The sequence below is a fragment of the Echeneis naucrates genome, chromosome 13, assembly GCF_900963305.1.
Source record: "Echeneis naucrates chromosome 13, fEcheNa1.1, whole genome shotgun sequence".
NCBI classification, from domain to species: Eukaryota; Metazoa; Chordata; class Actinopteri; order Carangiformes; family Echeneidae; genus Echeneis; species Echeneis naucrates.
Window position 1 is genome coordinate 8,883,890 of NC_042523.1, and position 17,462 is coordinate 8,901,351.

The following is a 17,462-nucleotide window of genomic DNA, read 5'->3' on the forward strand; positions in this document are numbered from 1 at the left end:
ATGGCAGATAACAATTCACTGGATAGTTATTTGCTTATTTATCTGGAGGTGCAGAAGGATAGCCAGGTAATTCTTATAGTGCAGATCCTGGTGGCAGTTTTTCTTTACATCAACTTGTTGCTCATCATCACATTTTTTCAAAAAGAGTGTTTCTACACAACCACACGTTATATGTTATTTGCTGTTACATTACTGTCAGATAGTTTGTTATTATTCTTAACTGATATCCTTGTCATTTTCACACAATTTCTGATTACCATTCAGGTTTGGTTGTGTGTCATTATCTGTATTGTGGTGCTTCTTTATCGTACTGTTACACCAGTGACTCTGACAGCAATGACTCTGGAGCGTTATGTGGCTGTTTGTATGCCGCTGCGTCATGGAGAGCTCTGCTCCACACGTAATACTATTAACTGTATCCTCATCATTCATGCTCTCAGCTCTGTGCCCTCTATTTTTATTTTCTCCACTTTCTTTGGATCTGCATCCCTAAAACTTTACACCCAATATCACATCTGTTCAGTGGAAATATTTATGATTCACTTATGGCAGCAACATCTGAGGTCAGCTATATATCAATTACAGTTTTTGATCATGTGCATCATACTTGTTTTTTGCTATGTTAAAATAATGAAAGTGGCCAAAGCTGCATCAGGAGAGGATAAGCAGTCATCAAGGAAAGGGCTCAGGACAGTGGCTCTTCATGGTTTCCAGCTGCTGCTCTGTCTCATCCAGCTGTGGTGTCCCTTCATAGAAGCTGCATTGTTTCATATTAATTTCACTTTATTCTATAACATCAGGTATTTTAACTATATCATGTTTTATCTTGTACCGAAATGTCTGAGTCCTCTCATTTATGGCCTCAGAGATGAAGTTTTTTTTCATGCACTGAAGTACTATGCCTCCTTCGGGTTGTTTAAAAGAAATAATACTTGAAATGTTACTGTCACACCTCTTGCATTCATTTGTTCTTCTATCACAGGCACCGCTTGAAGAATCCGTTCCTGGAAAGCATTTTGATATGTGTAAGGGGCTTCAAAGTATCTCTCTTATAAAGATTATATACGTCTTGCAGCATGGTGTTAGTGTTAGAAAATGGAGCATGTTGTCCAGGTCTGGCTTTCTTTAAAGTCAATATCAGATTCAGACCTTGATTCATTACCTCTTAATTTAACTTTTGTCTCCTTTCTCTTCAAGTAAGTTAAGGTGTATTCTTCATCAGTCGAAGTTGTTTGAAACATTTTTGAGCTGAACAGATAGGACAGCTTTATGATAATCTGCTGAGTATAAAAACATTCAAGGAGAAATGCTTGCACCTGAAAATGATTATTTTGAGAATAAAAAGTGGAACTTTTAAAATAAAGGTCTGAGTCCAACTAATGGCACATGTTCACAGCAGCACAGCCCCCCCTCCACTGAGCTTATATACTGTACTTCCTTCAGTTCCCTCATTTAGGCCAGTTTTGCCAGGACCACACAGCAGAGGCTGACTACCACAGTAACCATTACACAGAATTGAAAACTAACATAATTAACTTACAATCTCATTCACTCCACTAAATGGCTCCATGTAAATAAAATAATGATAGCATTACTTTAATCAACCCACAACAAACAAAATAAAAACTCAAACAAAAGGAAACCCAGGTGGAAAAATATTATTCATGAATTATACTTTTACAGAATGTACGAAGTAAACATTTGTATGGTGTATGCTTTTTTTGCCACTTTTATGTATAAGTAAGTGTGCTCAAGTAGTCATTGAGTACTACTTACTTAGTACTACTAAGTACACTTAAATCATGTGTGTCAAACTCAAGGCCCACGGGCCAGATGTGGCATGACAACGTCATTTTATGTGGCCCTCAAGAGCTTAAAATGGCTGATTGTCTTAAAATAAATAAGTCAAAAGTGTGCATTGACCATAAACTACATTTCCCACAATGCATTCTGGTTATGTTACCCGCGAAGTGACAGATTGCGATGTATCCAAATCAATGTGATTTTCAACAATTGGAATTGAGAAACACAAATGATCCCAAAATGTCCAGGAAGAAAAAAGCTGATGCAGATGGAAGGCTGTTTCATGAAAGATGGGAAGGCGAATACATGTTTGTGCTTCCAGGAGAAAAACCTGTATGTTTTTGTGCTGAGGCGGAGTACAACCCTAACCCTACGTCTGGATTTTGACACCAAACATGGAGCAAAGTAAGTCAAAGTTAGCCTTCCAGAAAAACAACAAATTGCTGGTTGTACCGTTATTCTGCCCCTCTGAACCGTAACAAATGTTTTGAACAAAGTTAATATCATAACTGGTGTTGGATGATGTTTTTCTTTAATCACTTGGTTAGTTTGATCGTTGATTGATGGAATAATGTGGGTTTCTTAACCTGACAAATGAAATGGATTTATGTTATAATAACAAAGCAACTAGCAAATATATGTTTTCTTTTTGGGTCTGTGCAAATGCATATGTAATATTTGTAATTTGAAGTAATACATTCAGAGTTATTTAAGGAGTAGTTACATTTATTATAGATTACATTTGGTTACATATAGTTACATTGATACTGTCTTACCGTTACATGTGGCCCTTTGAGAGCAACCATTATGCATATGTGGCCCTCAATGAAAATGAGTTTGACACCCCTGACTTAAAGTGTAAATAGTATGTTAAATTGGAACAAATTTTGACAAACTTTATGTGAATTATAGTGCAAATGCATAAGTACATTTTCACCTGATTTGAAAGAAACTTGCAGCGCAATTGTATTAGACCACCAGTATGTTTAAATTATACTTAAAAAGCTTTAAAATCAAATTGATAGTTGTGTAGGATCGTATTTTTAATCCAATTATTATTCTAGCATGCCTTAGATTACTTTCAAGTGCACTATTATGTTTATAAGAATGCATTTGTAGTGAATTAATATCAGAATTTAAGCATCAAAAAGGAATGTGCTTTAAGTATAATATTATTGTACCATAATGTACGGTTTAGAAGTGTATTTAAATTTGAAATAAGTGTTGCAGGTATTAGTACTGCATAGTACACTGTGTTAGTGGTACAGAGGTATACTGTCACCACGTGCACTTCGATCTACTTAATTTCTGCTACAAAGTGTGGTACTCAGTTCCACGAAAGAAATATACTTCCAGTTATTATATTGTCTCTTGAGATGAGTTTGAGCTTCTCAGATTCATATCGTTCTTTGCTAATTTGTTTCTTAGTTACTTCTCCCAAGGGCCCCTTAGGAGCAAGAGATAAGAGAAAAAGAGGCAAGACATCATTGAGACAAAGGAGCTTGAGTTGAGAAAACCATTTGAGTAATATTTCAGAAATGGGATGAACAGATGAGATCTCATTGTTGTTGCCCCTGATCTGAGATTACGTCTCGGATATTTTGAAGGAGAATTAAAAAGAACATGAAACAAATCTAAGTATGAGCCTAAAAAGAGATCTTAACGTGGTTTCTCCAATGTCTCTTCCCAGTGTCTCCCCCCTAATGACAGCCGTCACCACCCCTCACGTCAAGACAACTTTTTCAAATAGCACTACCGTCAACTACTCTAACCTCTCACCAACTGCACCAGTTAAAGCGAGATGGGGATACAGGTCCTGGTTCAGGTAGGGGTCATGAAAATATATAGGGTGCAGAACGTGGAGGACAAGAGACACTTGCGGATTCAGCAAACAAGCTCACCTGAACAGTCCTATAATCAGAGAGAGCACAAGTCAAATCAAAGCAATACAGACCAACTCACCTGGACTAACCGCACGGTGTCAAAGAGGCTCAAACAGGCCACACCCTCCACTTAAATACACTTCCTCTTCCTGGATTTCTTCCTCTGCTTCTCCCTAGAGTCTGTCTATCTGAAGAGCTCGGCCTGCTGGTCCCCCAGCTACTATTACTTCTTCTAACCCAAATCCACTGACTGGATCTTACTGCCTCATCTGTCATTTCCTTCACTATTTTCCTCACCCTCAGTCCGCTTCCTCCTAACTCCTTCAACAAAGCAACAACAGCTCTTGCCCCAAACCCTCTACATCCTACTTCCACTGGACAAATCCTGACCTTCCATCCTCGCTGCTCAGCATCCTTACCTACAGTCAGGTCTATGAAATATACTTTCTTTCTACTCCTAGACCACAAAATGAAATCAGGCCTTAGCTTTGTGCAGGCTATTTCCTGGGGAACAACAAGCTTTCCTCCTAAATCCACCTGCATCTCCCAGTCACTAGCATCCCCCAAGCTGCCTTGCTTCCTTATTATCTTATTAACTTTCCCTCCTTCTTGAACAAATTGAATTGCCACTCTCTTTGTGTTAGACCCTCCTGAATTTGCCTGCCTCCGCGGGTCTCCATTTACCCAGAGTTTTAGGTTCTGGTGAGTTGGCAATACGTCATATGTTGCCCCTATCAAAAATCTAACAGTACTTTCCTCCATACTCCACAGCTCTTTCCAACTAAGCTTTTTCTTCTCTACACCTTCCCAGTTCAACCACTGTCCCTGCTTATCCTGAGCCACTGCCCTCGCACTCCTTAATATTTCCTCCTGTCTACGAACCTGCTCTACAATTAGCTTCCTCTTCTCTTTTGGACCTGCTCAACTCCACACCGGTTTGCCTGGGCCAAGCCTCCCAGGCCTATCTGGACATTACCCACAATCTCTGTATGCCTAAGTGTTACTTCTGCTTCCTGCATTGCCATTTTTGGATTCCAACCCATCCCCTTGGTTGGGTTTTGAACCACCTTACTAACTACCACGTCTTTACTCCCAGATAACAGGAGCTCTGTCCTAACCTTAGTACATTTAAACTCCTTCACTAGACTAGATACTGGGAGCTGAAGTATACCTTTCCCATACAGTGCCACAGTGCTTAAACATTTCGGAATATCTTGCCACATCCTAATGTAAAAGCTTACTAGTTTTTAAATTTTCTCTGCAGCAGATATTCTCATATACCGACAGTGGCCACATCAACCTGGGAAATAATCCAAACTGCAAACACACAGCTTCAACTTTCCTGAAAGCCCTGATTTGTCTATTCTATCCAGTCCCTCAGCAACATCCTTCAAAAACTGCACTACCTGTTCTCCATCATGCAATCTGCCTTGTACCACCTACCTAAACTCTTTACTGGTCTTTCCCTAATTATTGGAATTTCCTCTTCATCTATTACAAACTTTTGATAACTTAATCTCCCTCTACAGATCGTTCAGTTATCAGGCTCCTCTTCTATGGAACCAACTTCCAGTATCGGTCCTGGAGGCGGACTCTTAGCAATTTTCAAGACCAGGCTTAAAACCTTTTTGTATGACAGAACTTATAGTTAAAATGCTAGTCCTCTGCCCTTTAGCTATGCTGCTATAGGCCTAGGCTACCGGGGGAACGACTGAGCATCTCTCCCCCCCCGCATCAGAACCATACTTCATAAAAATCACTGTTTCTCCCAGTTCTAAACATTCCTGCTTAGACCCCCCATGCCTCTCTCTCCCTCTCTCTCTCTCTCTCTCTCTCTCTCTCTCTCCCTCTCTCTCTCTCCCTCTCTCTCTCTCCCACTCTCAACCCAACTAGCCGAGGCAGATGGCCACCCCACCTGATCCTGGTTCTGTCCAAGGTTTCTGCCTCTTAAAGGAAGTTTTTCCCTGCCACTGTTGCTAAGTGCTTGCTCATTGGGGGTCTGTTGGGTCTTTTTAATTACATTTATAAAGAGTTTGGTGTAGACCTACTGTATATGTGTGACTTGTGACTTTGTTATGATTTGGCGCTATACAAATAAATCTACTACTCTATTGAGATACTTCCAGACTTACTAGTGTTGATTTTCATACTAGCCAACTTAAAGTTTTTATTAAGTCTCTCAAGTATTCTTTTCTTACATGGCACCGTTGTAGTTATCAACGTCATGCCCTAATTGGTGTAAGGTGCATCCCATCCTGATGCCTTTCCACCTACAACTCACATTGAAACTCTAATAATTGCCTCCATTGCCATTATGAATGCTAATGGAGAAATTGTACATCCAGTGCACCCTGCCATAATACCTATTTCTAGCCTCTGCCAACCTGTTGTAAAACCCAAATAAGGCGATGTGGCACTGACCCAAATGCATTTGCTTAGTTGAAGAATATCATATGCAAGTCTCTTTGCATATGGTCATGTGCATCATACTTGTTTTTTTGCTATGTTAAAATAATGAAAGTGTCCAAAGCTGCATCAGGAGAGGATAAGCAGTCATCAAGGAAAGGGCTCAGGACAGTGGCTCTTCATGGTTTCCAGCTGCTGCTCTGTCTCATCCAGCTGTGGTGTTCATTCATAGAAGCTGCCATGCTTAAAATCGGTTTAAAGTTATTTATTGATGTCAGGTACTTTAACTACATAATATTTAATCTTACACCAAGATGTATGAGTTCTCTCATTTATGGCTTCAGAGATGACAAATATTTTCTTGCCCTGAAGCACAATGTTCCTTTTATATTTCAGTGTGTCAAAACCAATGTGTAAGATTCAGAAAAATGTTATATGTTTCTTTTACTTTTACTAGATGTTAATTATGTGCTCCCTCTCTTTGTTTCACTTCAGTTTGTTGTGCAGTGTAGCCGTCTTTTCTTTTTGCAGTAGTAGATTTTTGTTGTCAGGTCTCTTGGATTGTTAAACTCAATGCAATTACTTGTTTATAGAAAGATTAAGAGATGAAGATTCATATTAAAATTAAATGAAGATGAAATAATGAAATAAAAAAACGTTAAACAGTAAGAAAGGTACAAAAATGAACTAGGGCAAGAATAAAAATAGAGACACTGCTACAGTGATGAAAGAAACATTGCATTTTCAGAGTTGTGTACATTTAAAGGTCATTTATTGCCCTTTGAACTGTGCAGGTCAGCTAATAGTTTAGTTTTCTGATATCAGCTGGATAAAAGCTGTTTTTCAATCTGAGCATTCATGTTATTGTTCTCAGCTAGAAAATGGTGGCAAGTGTGTTGCAAGGAGTTTGTGTGATTTAGGGTCTACAGTCCAAGTTTAAGGGTCAGATGAAGCATAAGATTCAATCTCAGGAGTAAGGGTTAACAATGTTTTCCTAGTTTGGAAACAAATGAAATGATCTAAACAAATGAACAGCTGGAGCTATGTGGGGATGACATCACTGTTTCTTTTACAATATTTTTGGATGCTGTAGTCTTTAAAGTCAGCCCTGTCTGAGAGGGCAGCTCAGAGCTCAGCAGAGGACACAAACAACATGGTTGATGATTTGCAATCTTCAACGGAGCCAAGCTATTCAGCTGAACTGAACTTTGATCATTTTGCAGCAACAATATGATTTTGTGTTGACAGTTATGTGACATAATGAAACCTAGCTGGATTTTTGGCAGTGCTTCAAACTGTGTTTGTTTCTAAAACATATAAAGACATATGGCTGCTAATGACTCATTCTCTGGCGAGGCTTACTTGCTGAGGAAAGTACAGTTTGTTGTTCTGCAGGTGATTGTGATGATTTTTCTTCTCATCAATTTGCTGCTCATCATAATTTTTTTTAAAAAGGAATATTTCTACACAACTGCTCGCTACATCTTATTTGCTGTGACGTTGCTGTCGGATAGTTATTTATTATTCATAACGGATGTCCTTCTCATTCTTACTCATTTCTCTATCACCATTCAAGTTTGGATATGCCTCATTATCTTCACTGCAGTGCTTTTGTATCTTACAGTCACACCAGTCACTCTGGCAGCAATGACTCTGGAGCGCTATGTGGCCATTTGTATGCCACTTCGACACGGACAGCTCTGCTCCACACAAAACACTGTAAACATTATTCTCCTCATCCATGCTATCAGCTCTGTACCAGGCATTCTTATTCTGTCAGCCTTCTTTGTATCTGCGTCGCTGAGCTTTTACAGACAGTATCAGTTCTGTTCAGTGGAAATCTTCATGCTTTACATATGGCAGCATAACCTCAGGTCAGGCATATATCAAGTTCAGTTTTTGATTATGGTGATCATCATTGTATTCTCCTATATTAAAATAATGAAGGTGGCCAAAGCTGCATCAGGAGAGGATAAGCAGTCATCAAGGAAAGGGCTCAGGACAGTGGCTCTTCATGGTTTCCAGCTGCTGCTCTGTCTTATCCAGCTGTGGTGTCCCTTCATAGAAGTTGCTATACTACAGATTGATGTTGGTTTGTTTAAAATTGCCAGGTACTTGAATTTTTTGCTGTTTTATCTTGCACCCAGATGTCTGAGTCCTCTCATATATGGACTCAGGGATGAAGTTTTTTTTCAAGCCCTGAAATATTACGCGTCCTTTGGGTTGCTCAAAAGAAATATTTGACAGATTAAAAGTTCAGCACATTCCAAGTGAATGCTGCATTTTCCTAGGACAACTGTAGATGTTGAATAGGTCTCAAAGAGCTGCTGCTCAGATAGTGAGCCAGTTGGCCTCTGGGTCCCACAACAGCACTGTATCAGTGACAATTGACTGGTCAGTATCAAACTCTACATGACATTGGAATGAGTTATGATATTCACTGAGCTGCACGGCAGCCAGAAGTGACAAAGCTTTCAAACATACTGCATTGCAGCACATTCATGGCTTTAGATGGAAAATACATATCATTTAATTCTCTGTCACAGAGAGTTGTCACATGTTGCTGCTGTGTCTCATTCAGCTGTGGTGTGCAATCACAGAAGCTGCTGTGCATCACACTAAATGCTATGTTCTTAATGTCAGACACTTTGACTGTTTTACATGGACACTGTTGAGCCCTATTTACAATTTTAAACTGGATAAACACAAATAATAAAGGTAAATGTTTGAACTGGGGGGATTAAGAGTTGTGTTGTGTGTGTGTGTGCGTGCGTATGCAGTTTGTATTTTCTTGATAGTTTGATTTAATTGCAACAAACTACAAAGAAAGAAAACTGAGTTGGGGGAAAGAGTGTAAATGAAATACAAAATATAAATATAAGTAACGTCAGTATTGGTGGTTATTTCTTTGAATTCATTTCAGTCAGTCTACAGTGAAAGTAGCCTATTCATACCCACCTGAATAACGCATGATGGAGAGTGGCTCTTTATGGTTTTGGCTGCTACTCTTCAGACTAGTTTTTAGATTATTCGAAAACACACAGTGCTTTGATGATTTAATCTTTTATCTTCCACCTCTCAATCCTCTCATTTATGTCTTCAGTGATGGGGTGTTCTTTAAAGCACTGAAATTCTATGCCTCCTTTGTCTTGTTTAAAAGAAAAGAACTGACAGATTAGATAAATGATTCATTTTCTTCTTTTTGTAATAATAGTTGTAACCATGTGTTGTATGTGAGGTCACGGTGAAGTGCTTGGTGTGATTGAGGTTGATGGAGTTTCAGCATAAAAACATCTATAACTCTGCAGGCCAGCTGAAACAGTGATAGCTACCAAGATATTGTCCATTAATTTGCCAGTACACTGCCTTGCCATCTTATTTCTAAGTCCATGAACTTTTGCTGAACATCTGCAACCACCAATGCGATGAACATTTTTCGTAAAGGCTCAAATATATAAATCCTTCAGGATATTCATATACACAGACACATACACATGATACTGAGAATATGAGTGAACACTGGTGAATGTTGATGACAGCAGTAAGATGAACCAGCTTTGATTTAATCAAATTTTCAGATGCTGAAGGTTGGGGGTTCGGTTCCCGGCCTGGGGCCTTTCTGTGTGGAGTTAGCATGTTCTCCCCGTGCCTGTGTGAGTTTCCTCCCACCATCCAAAGGCGTCAGGTTTAGGGCAGTTGGTCACTCTAAATTGTCCGTAGTTCTGAGTGTGAGTGTGAGTGGTTGTTGGTCTCTGTCTCTGTGTGTTGACCCTGTGATGGACTGCTGACCTGTGGAGGGTGACCCCGCCCTCACTCAGTGTGAGCTGGGATTGGCTCCAGCTCCCCTGTGACCCATAAATGGATAAGCGGTAGGAGATGAATGTTAAAAGGCACAAGGTATGAGAAGTGACAGGACCCTGCTTAACAGAGACTTGCTTGTGATATTTGTTTCGTTTAAAAATGATGGAGTTTGACAGCAAATATTCACGTTGTGAATGTTGTTTATGGGAGACATGAGTGTTTGCTGTGTCTGAGGAATCTGTCGAACATATGATGAGCTTGTGACAAGGAAAATTCCAGTTGCCTCCTCTAATATGGTGGTTTGGACATCAAGTCTGTCTTAGTCCAATGTAGTCCACAATTGGTATCTCACAACTTGACTCATCCTTCATGAGAAACCCCTTTGAGGCATTTGATGTTTGACTTGAACAGATTACCCCTGAGGGCAGTGACGAGGGCAAAGCCTCATAGCTCTCACTCTGTATTGTATTTGCTTTTATAAAGTCTCTATGCACAGGCATATCTCACAGCACTGCGAAGACCTCGACATTTGCTTTGCTGCTGAATCATTGTCGTAGCCAGGCAGGGAAGGTTTATCATAACTTTTGCTATTGTGTGAAAAGAATCAAAGGAATTTTTTTAACCTGCAAAATAATGACAAGAGTGACTTAGTTTTGACAGAGCTGAAGAAACTGTATTTAGTGATGAAAGACAACACTTCCTTGGTTGGTGGTAAGGTGTTACTGCGGCAGATCAATGACCGTGTCCTGATCGTCCAGATGCTGGTGATGGTTTTTCTCTGCATCAACTTGTTGCTCATTTCAATGTTTTTTAAAAATGAGTCCTTTTACACAACCACGCGTTACATCTTATTTGCTGTTAATTTACTGTCAGATAGCTTCCTATTGGTTGTGTCTGATATCCTGCTCATCTTGGTGTTTTTTAACCTTACCTTTCAAGTTTGGTTGTGTGTCATTATCTGTTTTGTGGTAATTGTGTATACTACTGTTACACCAGTGACTCTGACAGCAATGACTCTGGAGCGTTATGTGGCTGTTTGTATGCCGCTGCATCATGGAGAGCTCTGCTCCACACGTAATACTATTAACTGTATCCTCATCATTCATGCTCTCAGCTCTGTGCCCTCTATTTTTATTTTCTCCACTTTCTTTGGATCTGCATCCCTAAAATTTTACACCAAATATCAGTTATGTTCTGTGGAGATATTCATTTTGTTCAGATGGCAGGATAATTTAAGGTCGGCTGTTTATCAGATTTTCTTCTTGATCATGTGCATCATCATTGTTTTCTGTTATGTTAAAATAATGAAAGTGGCCAAAGCTGCATCAGGAAAGGATAAACGGTCATCAAGGAAAGGGCTCAGGACAGTGGCTCTTCATGGTTTCCAGCTGCTGCTCTGTCTCATTCAACTCTTGTGTCCCTTCATTGAATCTGCCATTTTTGCAATTAATGTGAAGCTGTTTATTGATGTCAGATATATTAACTACATCATTTTTAACCTTGCACCAAAATGCCTCAGTCCTCTCGTTTATGGCCTATGGGATGAAACATTTTCTCATGCACTGAAAAAAAATTTCTTTTGTGGTTTTTTTAGGAGAAATATTTGAGCATTTCTATATTCAGCTTTTATGTAAGGATTTTGTTTTCTTTTTTAATGCGGTTATTGTTACCATGGCTGTGACTCAATGTTTGTTTGAGGTGACTGCTAACTTGTTGATGCATTATATATATTCATTCATCTTCTACTGTTTAGCAATTTTTGGGTCGCAGGGGTGCTGGAGTCGGTCCCAGCTCACTCTGGGTGAGGGCGGGTTCACCCTGGACAGGTCAGCAGTCCATCACAGGGCCAACACACTGAGACAGAGACCAACAACTACTCACACTCACACTCAGACCTACGGACAATTTAGAGCCACCAATTAACCCAAACATGATGTCTTGACGGTGGGAGGAAACTCACACAGGCACGGGGAGAACTCCACACAGTCCCACTTCTTGTTTTTTATTTATTTAATTTAATTTTTTTACTTAAAATTGTTATTGTTCAGCAAAAGCCAACAGTTATAGAAAAGTTGCCTTCCACTACTTTAACTTGGGTAGATATATTTGGGTGCATACATTTCAGCGTTGCACAGTTTACATCTGCTTACAATCTGGATTTGACCCCCCAAAAAATTATACAAATTATATATCTCATCCATTTTTTTCGAAAAACATCAAAAATGTTACAATCCATTTGCATTTTATCCATTTCACATCTACTTGTGAGTGTCTGATATATTGACAACAGCAATGTTGGGAAAAACAGGTTGGAGATTAGATTGGACATAAATGGATGTAAACTGAGGGCCTAAAAAGTGAAACCAGTGCAGAAGTGCTTTAAACTTACATTTTATCTATTGATCATCAGAAGGTGATATCACTGGCTGCATAAAGAAAATGTCCCATTGATTTATGGGACAGATCATAATAAAAGTCTATATAAGCATTTCTGTCATCTTTATTAAAAAGACATGTCTGGGTCTGAAATGAAAACCAAAATGCAGCACAGCTGCCACACACATAAAACACATCCACAGAGTTCATTGTCAAAGCAAAAGGTGGAAAACTTTCCATGACTCAATTGGAGTAAAATCTAAGGAGCACAGCGTCTAAGAGGGAAAAGAGGGAGGGGGGGAATAAAAAAACAAGATGGCAACTCACAATGGATTGCCACTGTGTTCACGATAACTTTCTATGACTTCATGGAAGCAAAGTTCAAGGAGCACACTGTGAGGATTTGGTGCTATTTTGGGATGTTCTAGCCTTTAAAGTCACCTTCATGCACAGTCTTCTATCATCAGACTGCAGAGAGCTCAGTGAGCAACATTACTCACTGGAACACAATGCAGGATTAGGGAACCTGCTCTTTACTATCTACTATCATGTAACCAAAGATGTTATTGAGATTGGACGAATCATTTTGCTTCAGGAATCTAGTTTACTTTTTGATCATGGCAGCTGAATATAGTTTCTGTGAAACTCTCATTTGTTTGCCTTAAATCTGATTTATGGCACATAACACTTCAGTGGCTGAGTCTGAAGGCTTGCAGGTGCAGAGCAGTGGTGAGGCCATTACTGTGCAGCTTCTAATAATAATTTTTCTTTACATCAACTTGTTGCTCATCAAAACCTTTTTTCAAAAAGAGTGTTTCTACACAACCACACGTTATATGTTATTTGCTGTTACATTACTGTCAGATAGTTTGTTATTATTCTTATCTAATATCCTTGTCATTTTCACGCAATTTCTGATTACCATTCAGGTTTGGTTGTGTGTCATTATCTGTGTTGTGGTAATTGTGTATACTACTGTTACACCAGTGACTCTGACAGCAATGACTCTGGAGCGTTATGTGGCTGTTTGTATGCCGCTGCGTCATGGAGAGCTCTGCTCCACACGTAATACTATTAACTGTATCCTCATCATTCATGCTCTCAGCTCTGTGCCCTCTATTTTTATTCTCTCCACCTTCTTTGGATCTGCATCCCAGGATGCTTACAAACAATATCAGTTATGTTCTGTGGAAATATTTATGATTTATTTATGGCAGCACCATCTGAGGTCAGCTATATACCAATTACAGTTTTTGATCATGTGCATCATACTTGTTTTTTGCTATGTTAAAATAATGAAGGTGGCCAAAGCTGCATCAGGAGAGGATAAGCAGTCATCAAGGAAAGGGCTCAGGACAGTGGCTCTTCATGGTTTCCAGCTGCTGCTCTGTCTCATCCAGCTGTGGTGTCCCTTCATAGAAGCTGCTTTGCTTCAGATTAGTTTTATTTCATTCTATAATGCCAGGTATGCAAACTTTGTATTATTTTATGTTGCACCCAGATGTCTTAGTCCTCTCGTTTATGGCGTCAGAGATGAAGTTTTCTTGAAAGCACTCAAAAACTCTGCCACTTGTGGCCTGTATAAAAGAAAAGATAGAAAATAGAACTAATGCTATTTTAAATTCGTTATTCAGTCAGTGTGCAAGTGTCCATGACAAGCAAGTTGAACCTTTTTGCTCTTTGCTTAGGAATAATGGTTTATTTCTTGTGACGCCACAATATCATCACTGACTTTACTGCCAGTCTCATGACACATGTAACATGGACACTTGTTTATGAATTGTGTCGATAGAAACTGCTGTCAAACATATTTAAGCAGGAGTTCAATTAAGATAGAGGGAATGAGAGTTACTGGTGGGCTAGAAATGGAAGTAAAGATCTTTGAAATTTGAATTCAGTTTTTTGTTGTACCTTTTTCAACACTTTCAAAGTTAAATAACATGGTTAACTACATGTATAAAATAAAGCAAGCATGCCCTCAGGCTTGCAAAGTGTGTTACAAGTTTAACTTCAGAAAAAAAAAAAAAAAAAAGAGGGCGGGGGATGACAGGGGGCAACATAGGATATGTCACATACATTCAAAGTAATAATCAGTTGTTTCCATTATTGTGTCAGTTAACCTGCCACTTGCAGTACAATTGTATTAGATTGTATTAGACCACTAGGATCAGAATTTAAGCATCAAAAAGGAATGTGCTTTAAGTATAATATTATTGTACCATAATGTACGGTTTAGAAGTGTATTTAAATTTGAAATAAGTGTTGCAGGTATTAGTACTGCATAGTACACTGTGTTAGTGGTACAGAGGTATACTGTCACCACGTGCACTTCGATCTACTTAATTTCTGCTACAAAGTGTGGTACTCAGTTCCACAAAAGAAATATACTTCCAATTATTGAAAAAATTAAATCAAATGTATTTATATTAAAACACAGAACCTCTCAACCGAGGTATCCAGGCAATAAAACAAAAAACACAGTAACTTTAATGGAAAAACCTGAGTGCTTGCCATTCATAACGGCAGCACCATCACAGCCCTGACCAACCAGGTTGGTACGATATTTTATTTTCAACACATTTTACAATCAAATCAGTGAGCCCTGCTGCATCCAGATTGTCAGCGTTCACAAAGTGAAGAAAGCTGTCATGTACGACCCCACTGTAATCTGTAAGTGACATTTCAGACATAGCGCCCCCACGCTTCAATGGCGAGGACAAGAATTTCATGCATGCTGACCTTTTTAATAAAGGGAATTAGTGATGAATCACCCTCTTGCGCAAATCATACAATAAAAATAGCCTAATTTTACACACGATCCATGATTGTGACAATACAAAAAAACAAAAAAGAAATGCATGGGAAAAAACTGCACTTTGGTAATATTTTAGAGACGCCCCTGTCTTCCCTGTAGTTCGCACCCTGGTGAAAGGAAAGCAACGTAGGATTGGTCAAGTCACTAAATAATAACTTGGTTCTTTAGTAACAAACATGCAGAGTGATGAGCGGCTGTTTCCATTATCGTGTGAGTTAACCTGTAAAAGACCCAAAGGGCCAGACCGACTCTGACTCTGCTCTCCTGTCTAACTTGTGGAGCTGATGTTCATGTCATAGCTTGCCAGCATGGTCACTGCCCTCCCCTGAGGTAGAACTAGGAAAAATCCCTACTTTTCAGGCACTTTGCTGTACCTTCCTGGATCTGCTTCTTTGTCTTTTCTCTCACATGTCAGTCCCACCCATGTTTCATACCACAGAAACTAGAGTTTGCCATCACATTTCACCACATTTATCATATCTAAATTTGTAGTGCCCCATCCAATGACGACAACAGTGGAAGAGGAAGGGTATACTGTATAAAAAGAGATGGAGATTTTAGGGCCTCCCTCCTCAGCTCAAGCATCTCCTCTAAATATGGTTTCTTCTGGTTAATAAAAACAAACAAACAAACAAACAAGATGGCAACTCAAGCCCTCAAAGCAGAAGTTCACAAACTAAGAAGTTACATCATAATCGATGTCCTCTGGGTTGCTGGTCACAGCTAGAGGTAGATAACTTTCTATGACCTATTTGAAATAAAGTTCAAGGAGCACTGTCTGAGGACTGGGTGCTATTTTGGGATGTTCTAGCCTTTAAAGTCACCTTCATGCACAGTCTTCTATCATCAGACTGCAGAGAGCTCAGTGAGCAACATTACTCACTGGAACACAATGCAGGATTAGGGAACCTGCTCTTTACTATCTACTATCATGTAACCAAAGAAGAAGACAGAAATTGCTTTGTATGAAGAACCCAATGAGTTTTCTTTTAATAGGAATTTCTGACTAGTTTTTGCAGTGGCTGAAACTTTTGTGGGTTAAACAACAGATATATGGCAGATAACAATTCACTGGATAGTTATTTGCTTATTTATCTGGAGGTGCAGATGGACAGCAAGGTAATTATCATAGTGCAGATCCTGGTGGCAGTTTTTCTTTACATCAACTTGTTGCTCATCATGACATTTTTTCAAAAAGAGTGTTTCTACACAACCACACGTTATATTTTATTTGCTGTTACATTACTGTCAGATAGTTTGTTATTATTCTTATCTAATATCCTTGTCATTTTCACGCAATTTCTTATTACCATTCAGGTTTGGTTGTGTGTAATTTTCTGTGTTGTGGTACTTCTTTATCTTACAGTCACACCAGTGACTCTGACAGCAATGACTCTGGAGCGTTATGTGGCTGTTTGTATGCCGCTGCGTCATGGAGAGCTCTGCTCCACACGTAATACTATTAACTGTATCCTCATCATTCATGCTCTCAGCTCTGTGCCCTCTATTTTTATTTTCTCCACTTTCTTTGGATCTGCATCCCTAAAATTTTACAACCAATATCACATCTGTTCAGTGGAAATATTTATGATTTATTTATGGCAGGACCATCTGAGGTCAGGTATATATCAATTACAGTTTTTGATCATGTGCATCATACTTGTTTTTTGCTATGTGAAAATAATGAAAGTGGCCAAAGCTGCATCAGGAGAGGATAAGCAGTCATCAAGGAAAGGGCTCAGGACAGTGGCTCTTCATGGTTTCCAGCTGCTGCTCTGTCTCATCCAGCTGTGGTGTCCCTTCATAGAAACTGCATTGTTTCATATTAATTTCACTTTATTCTATAACATCAGGTATTTTAACTATATCATGTTTTATCTTGCACCCAGATGTCTGAGTCCTCTCATTTACGGCCTCAGAGATGAAGTTTTCTTTCATGCACTGAAGTACTATGCCTCCTTCGGGTTGTTTAAAAGAAATAATACTTGAAATGTTACTGTCACACCTCTTGCATTCATTTGTTCTTCTATCACAAACACAGTGTCCCGGAAAGCATTTCATATGTGTAAGGGGCTTCAAAGTATCTCTCTTATAAAGATTATATACGTCTTGTAGCATGGTGTTAGTGTTAGAAAATGGAGCATGTTGTCCAGATCTGCATTATACAGTATGAGAAGGTCAAGACTGATGGTCTCCTTTTATAAGGAGCTATAGAGCATTAGAAAAAGAGGAAAACTGAATTCATATCTCGCTTATTTGTCTGGACATAATTTAGCTTTCTTTAAAATCAATATAAGATTCAGACCTTTTTTGACATAATTGTCATTATGATCAAATAAAGGCATGAAGGCCCAACAAACAAACTTCTGCTTTTGATA

At 39.0% G+C, this 17,462-nt stretch overlaps 5 protein-coding genes across 5 annotated transcripts; all 5 read left to right on the plus strand.

The window, feature by feature from the left end:
* Nucleotides 1-6,509, plus strand: LOC115053082 (odorant receptor 131-2-like). Its single transcript, XM_029517648.1, has 2 exons — nt 1-800; nt 6,371-6,509. The coding sequence occupies exons 1-2, from the start codon at nt 1-3 to the stop codon at nt 6,507-6,509; spliced, it is 939 nt and encodes a 312-aa protein (XP_029373508.1).
* Nucleotides 6,510-6,973: 464 nt separating this feature from the next.
* On the plus strand, nt 6,974-8,336 carry LOC115053083 (odorant receptor 131-2-like). Its single transcript, XM_029517649.1, has 2 exons — nt 6,974-6,983; nt 7,669-8,336. Exons 1-2 carry the CDS (start codon nt 6,974-6,976, stop codon nt 8,334-8,336), a joined length of 678 nt encoding a protein of 225 aa, XP_029373509.1.
* A 2,240-nt stretch (nt 8,337-10,576) lies between these two features.
* Nucleotides 10,577-11,500, plus strand: LOC115053626 (odorant receptor 131-2-like). Its single transcript, XM_029518484.1, has one exon. It carries the CDS (start codon nt 10,577-10,579, stop codon nt 11,498-11,500), a length of 924 nt encoding a protein of 307 aa, XP_029374344.1.
* Nucleotides 11,501-13,285: 1,785 nt separating this feature from the next.
* On the plus strand, nt 13,286-13,876 carry LOC115053629 (odorant receptor 131-2-like; the record flags this gene model as incomplete). The annotated part of the gene is made up of 1 exon (XM_029518487.1): nt 13,286-13,876. A coding segment is annotated over one exon (588 nt), but the record flags the coding sequence as incomplete, so codon positions are not given.
* Nucleotides 13,877-16,137: 2,261 nt separating this feature from the next.
* LOC115053084 (odorant receptor 131-2-like) lies at nt 16,138-17,073 on the plus strand. Its single transcript, XM_029517650.1, has one exon. It carries the CDS (start codon nt 16,138-16,140, stop codon nt 17,071-17,073), a length of 936 nt encoding a protein of 311 aa, XP_029373510.1.
* Nucleotides 17,074-17,462: the final 389 nt, after the last annotated feature.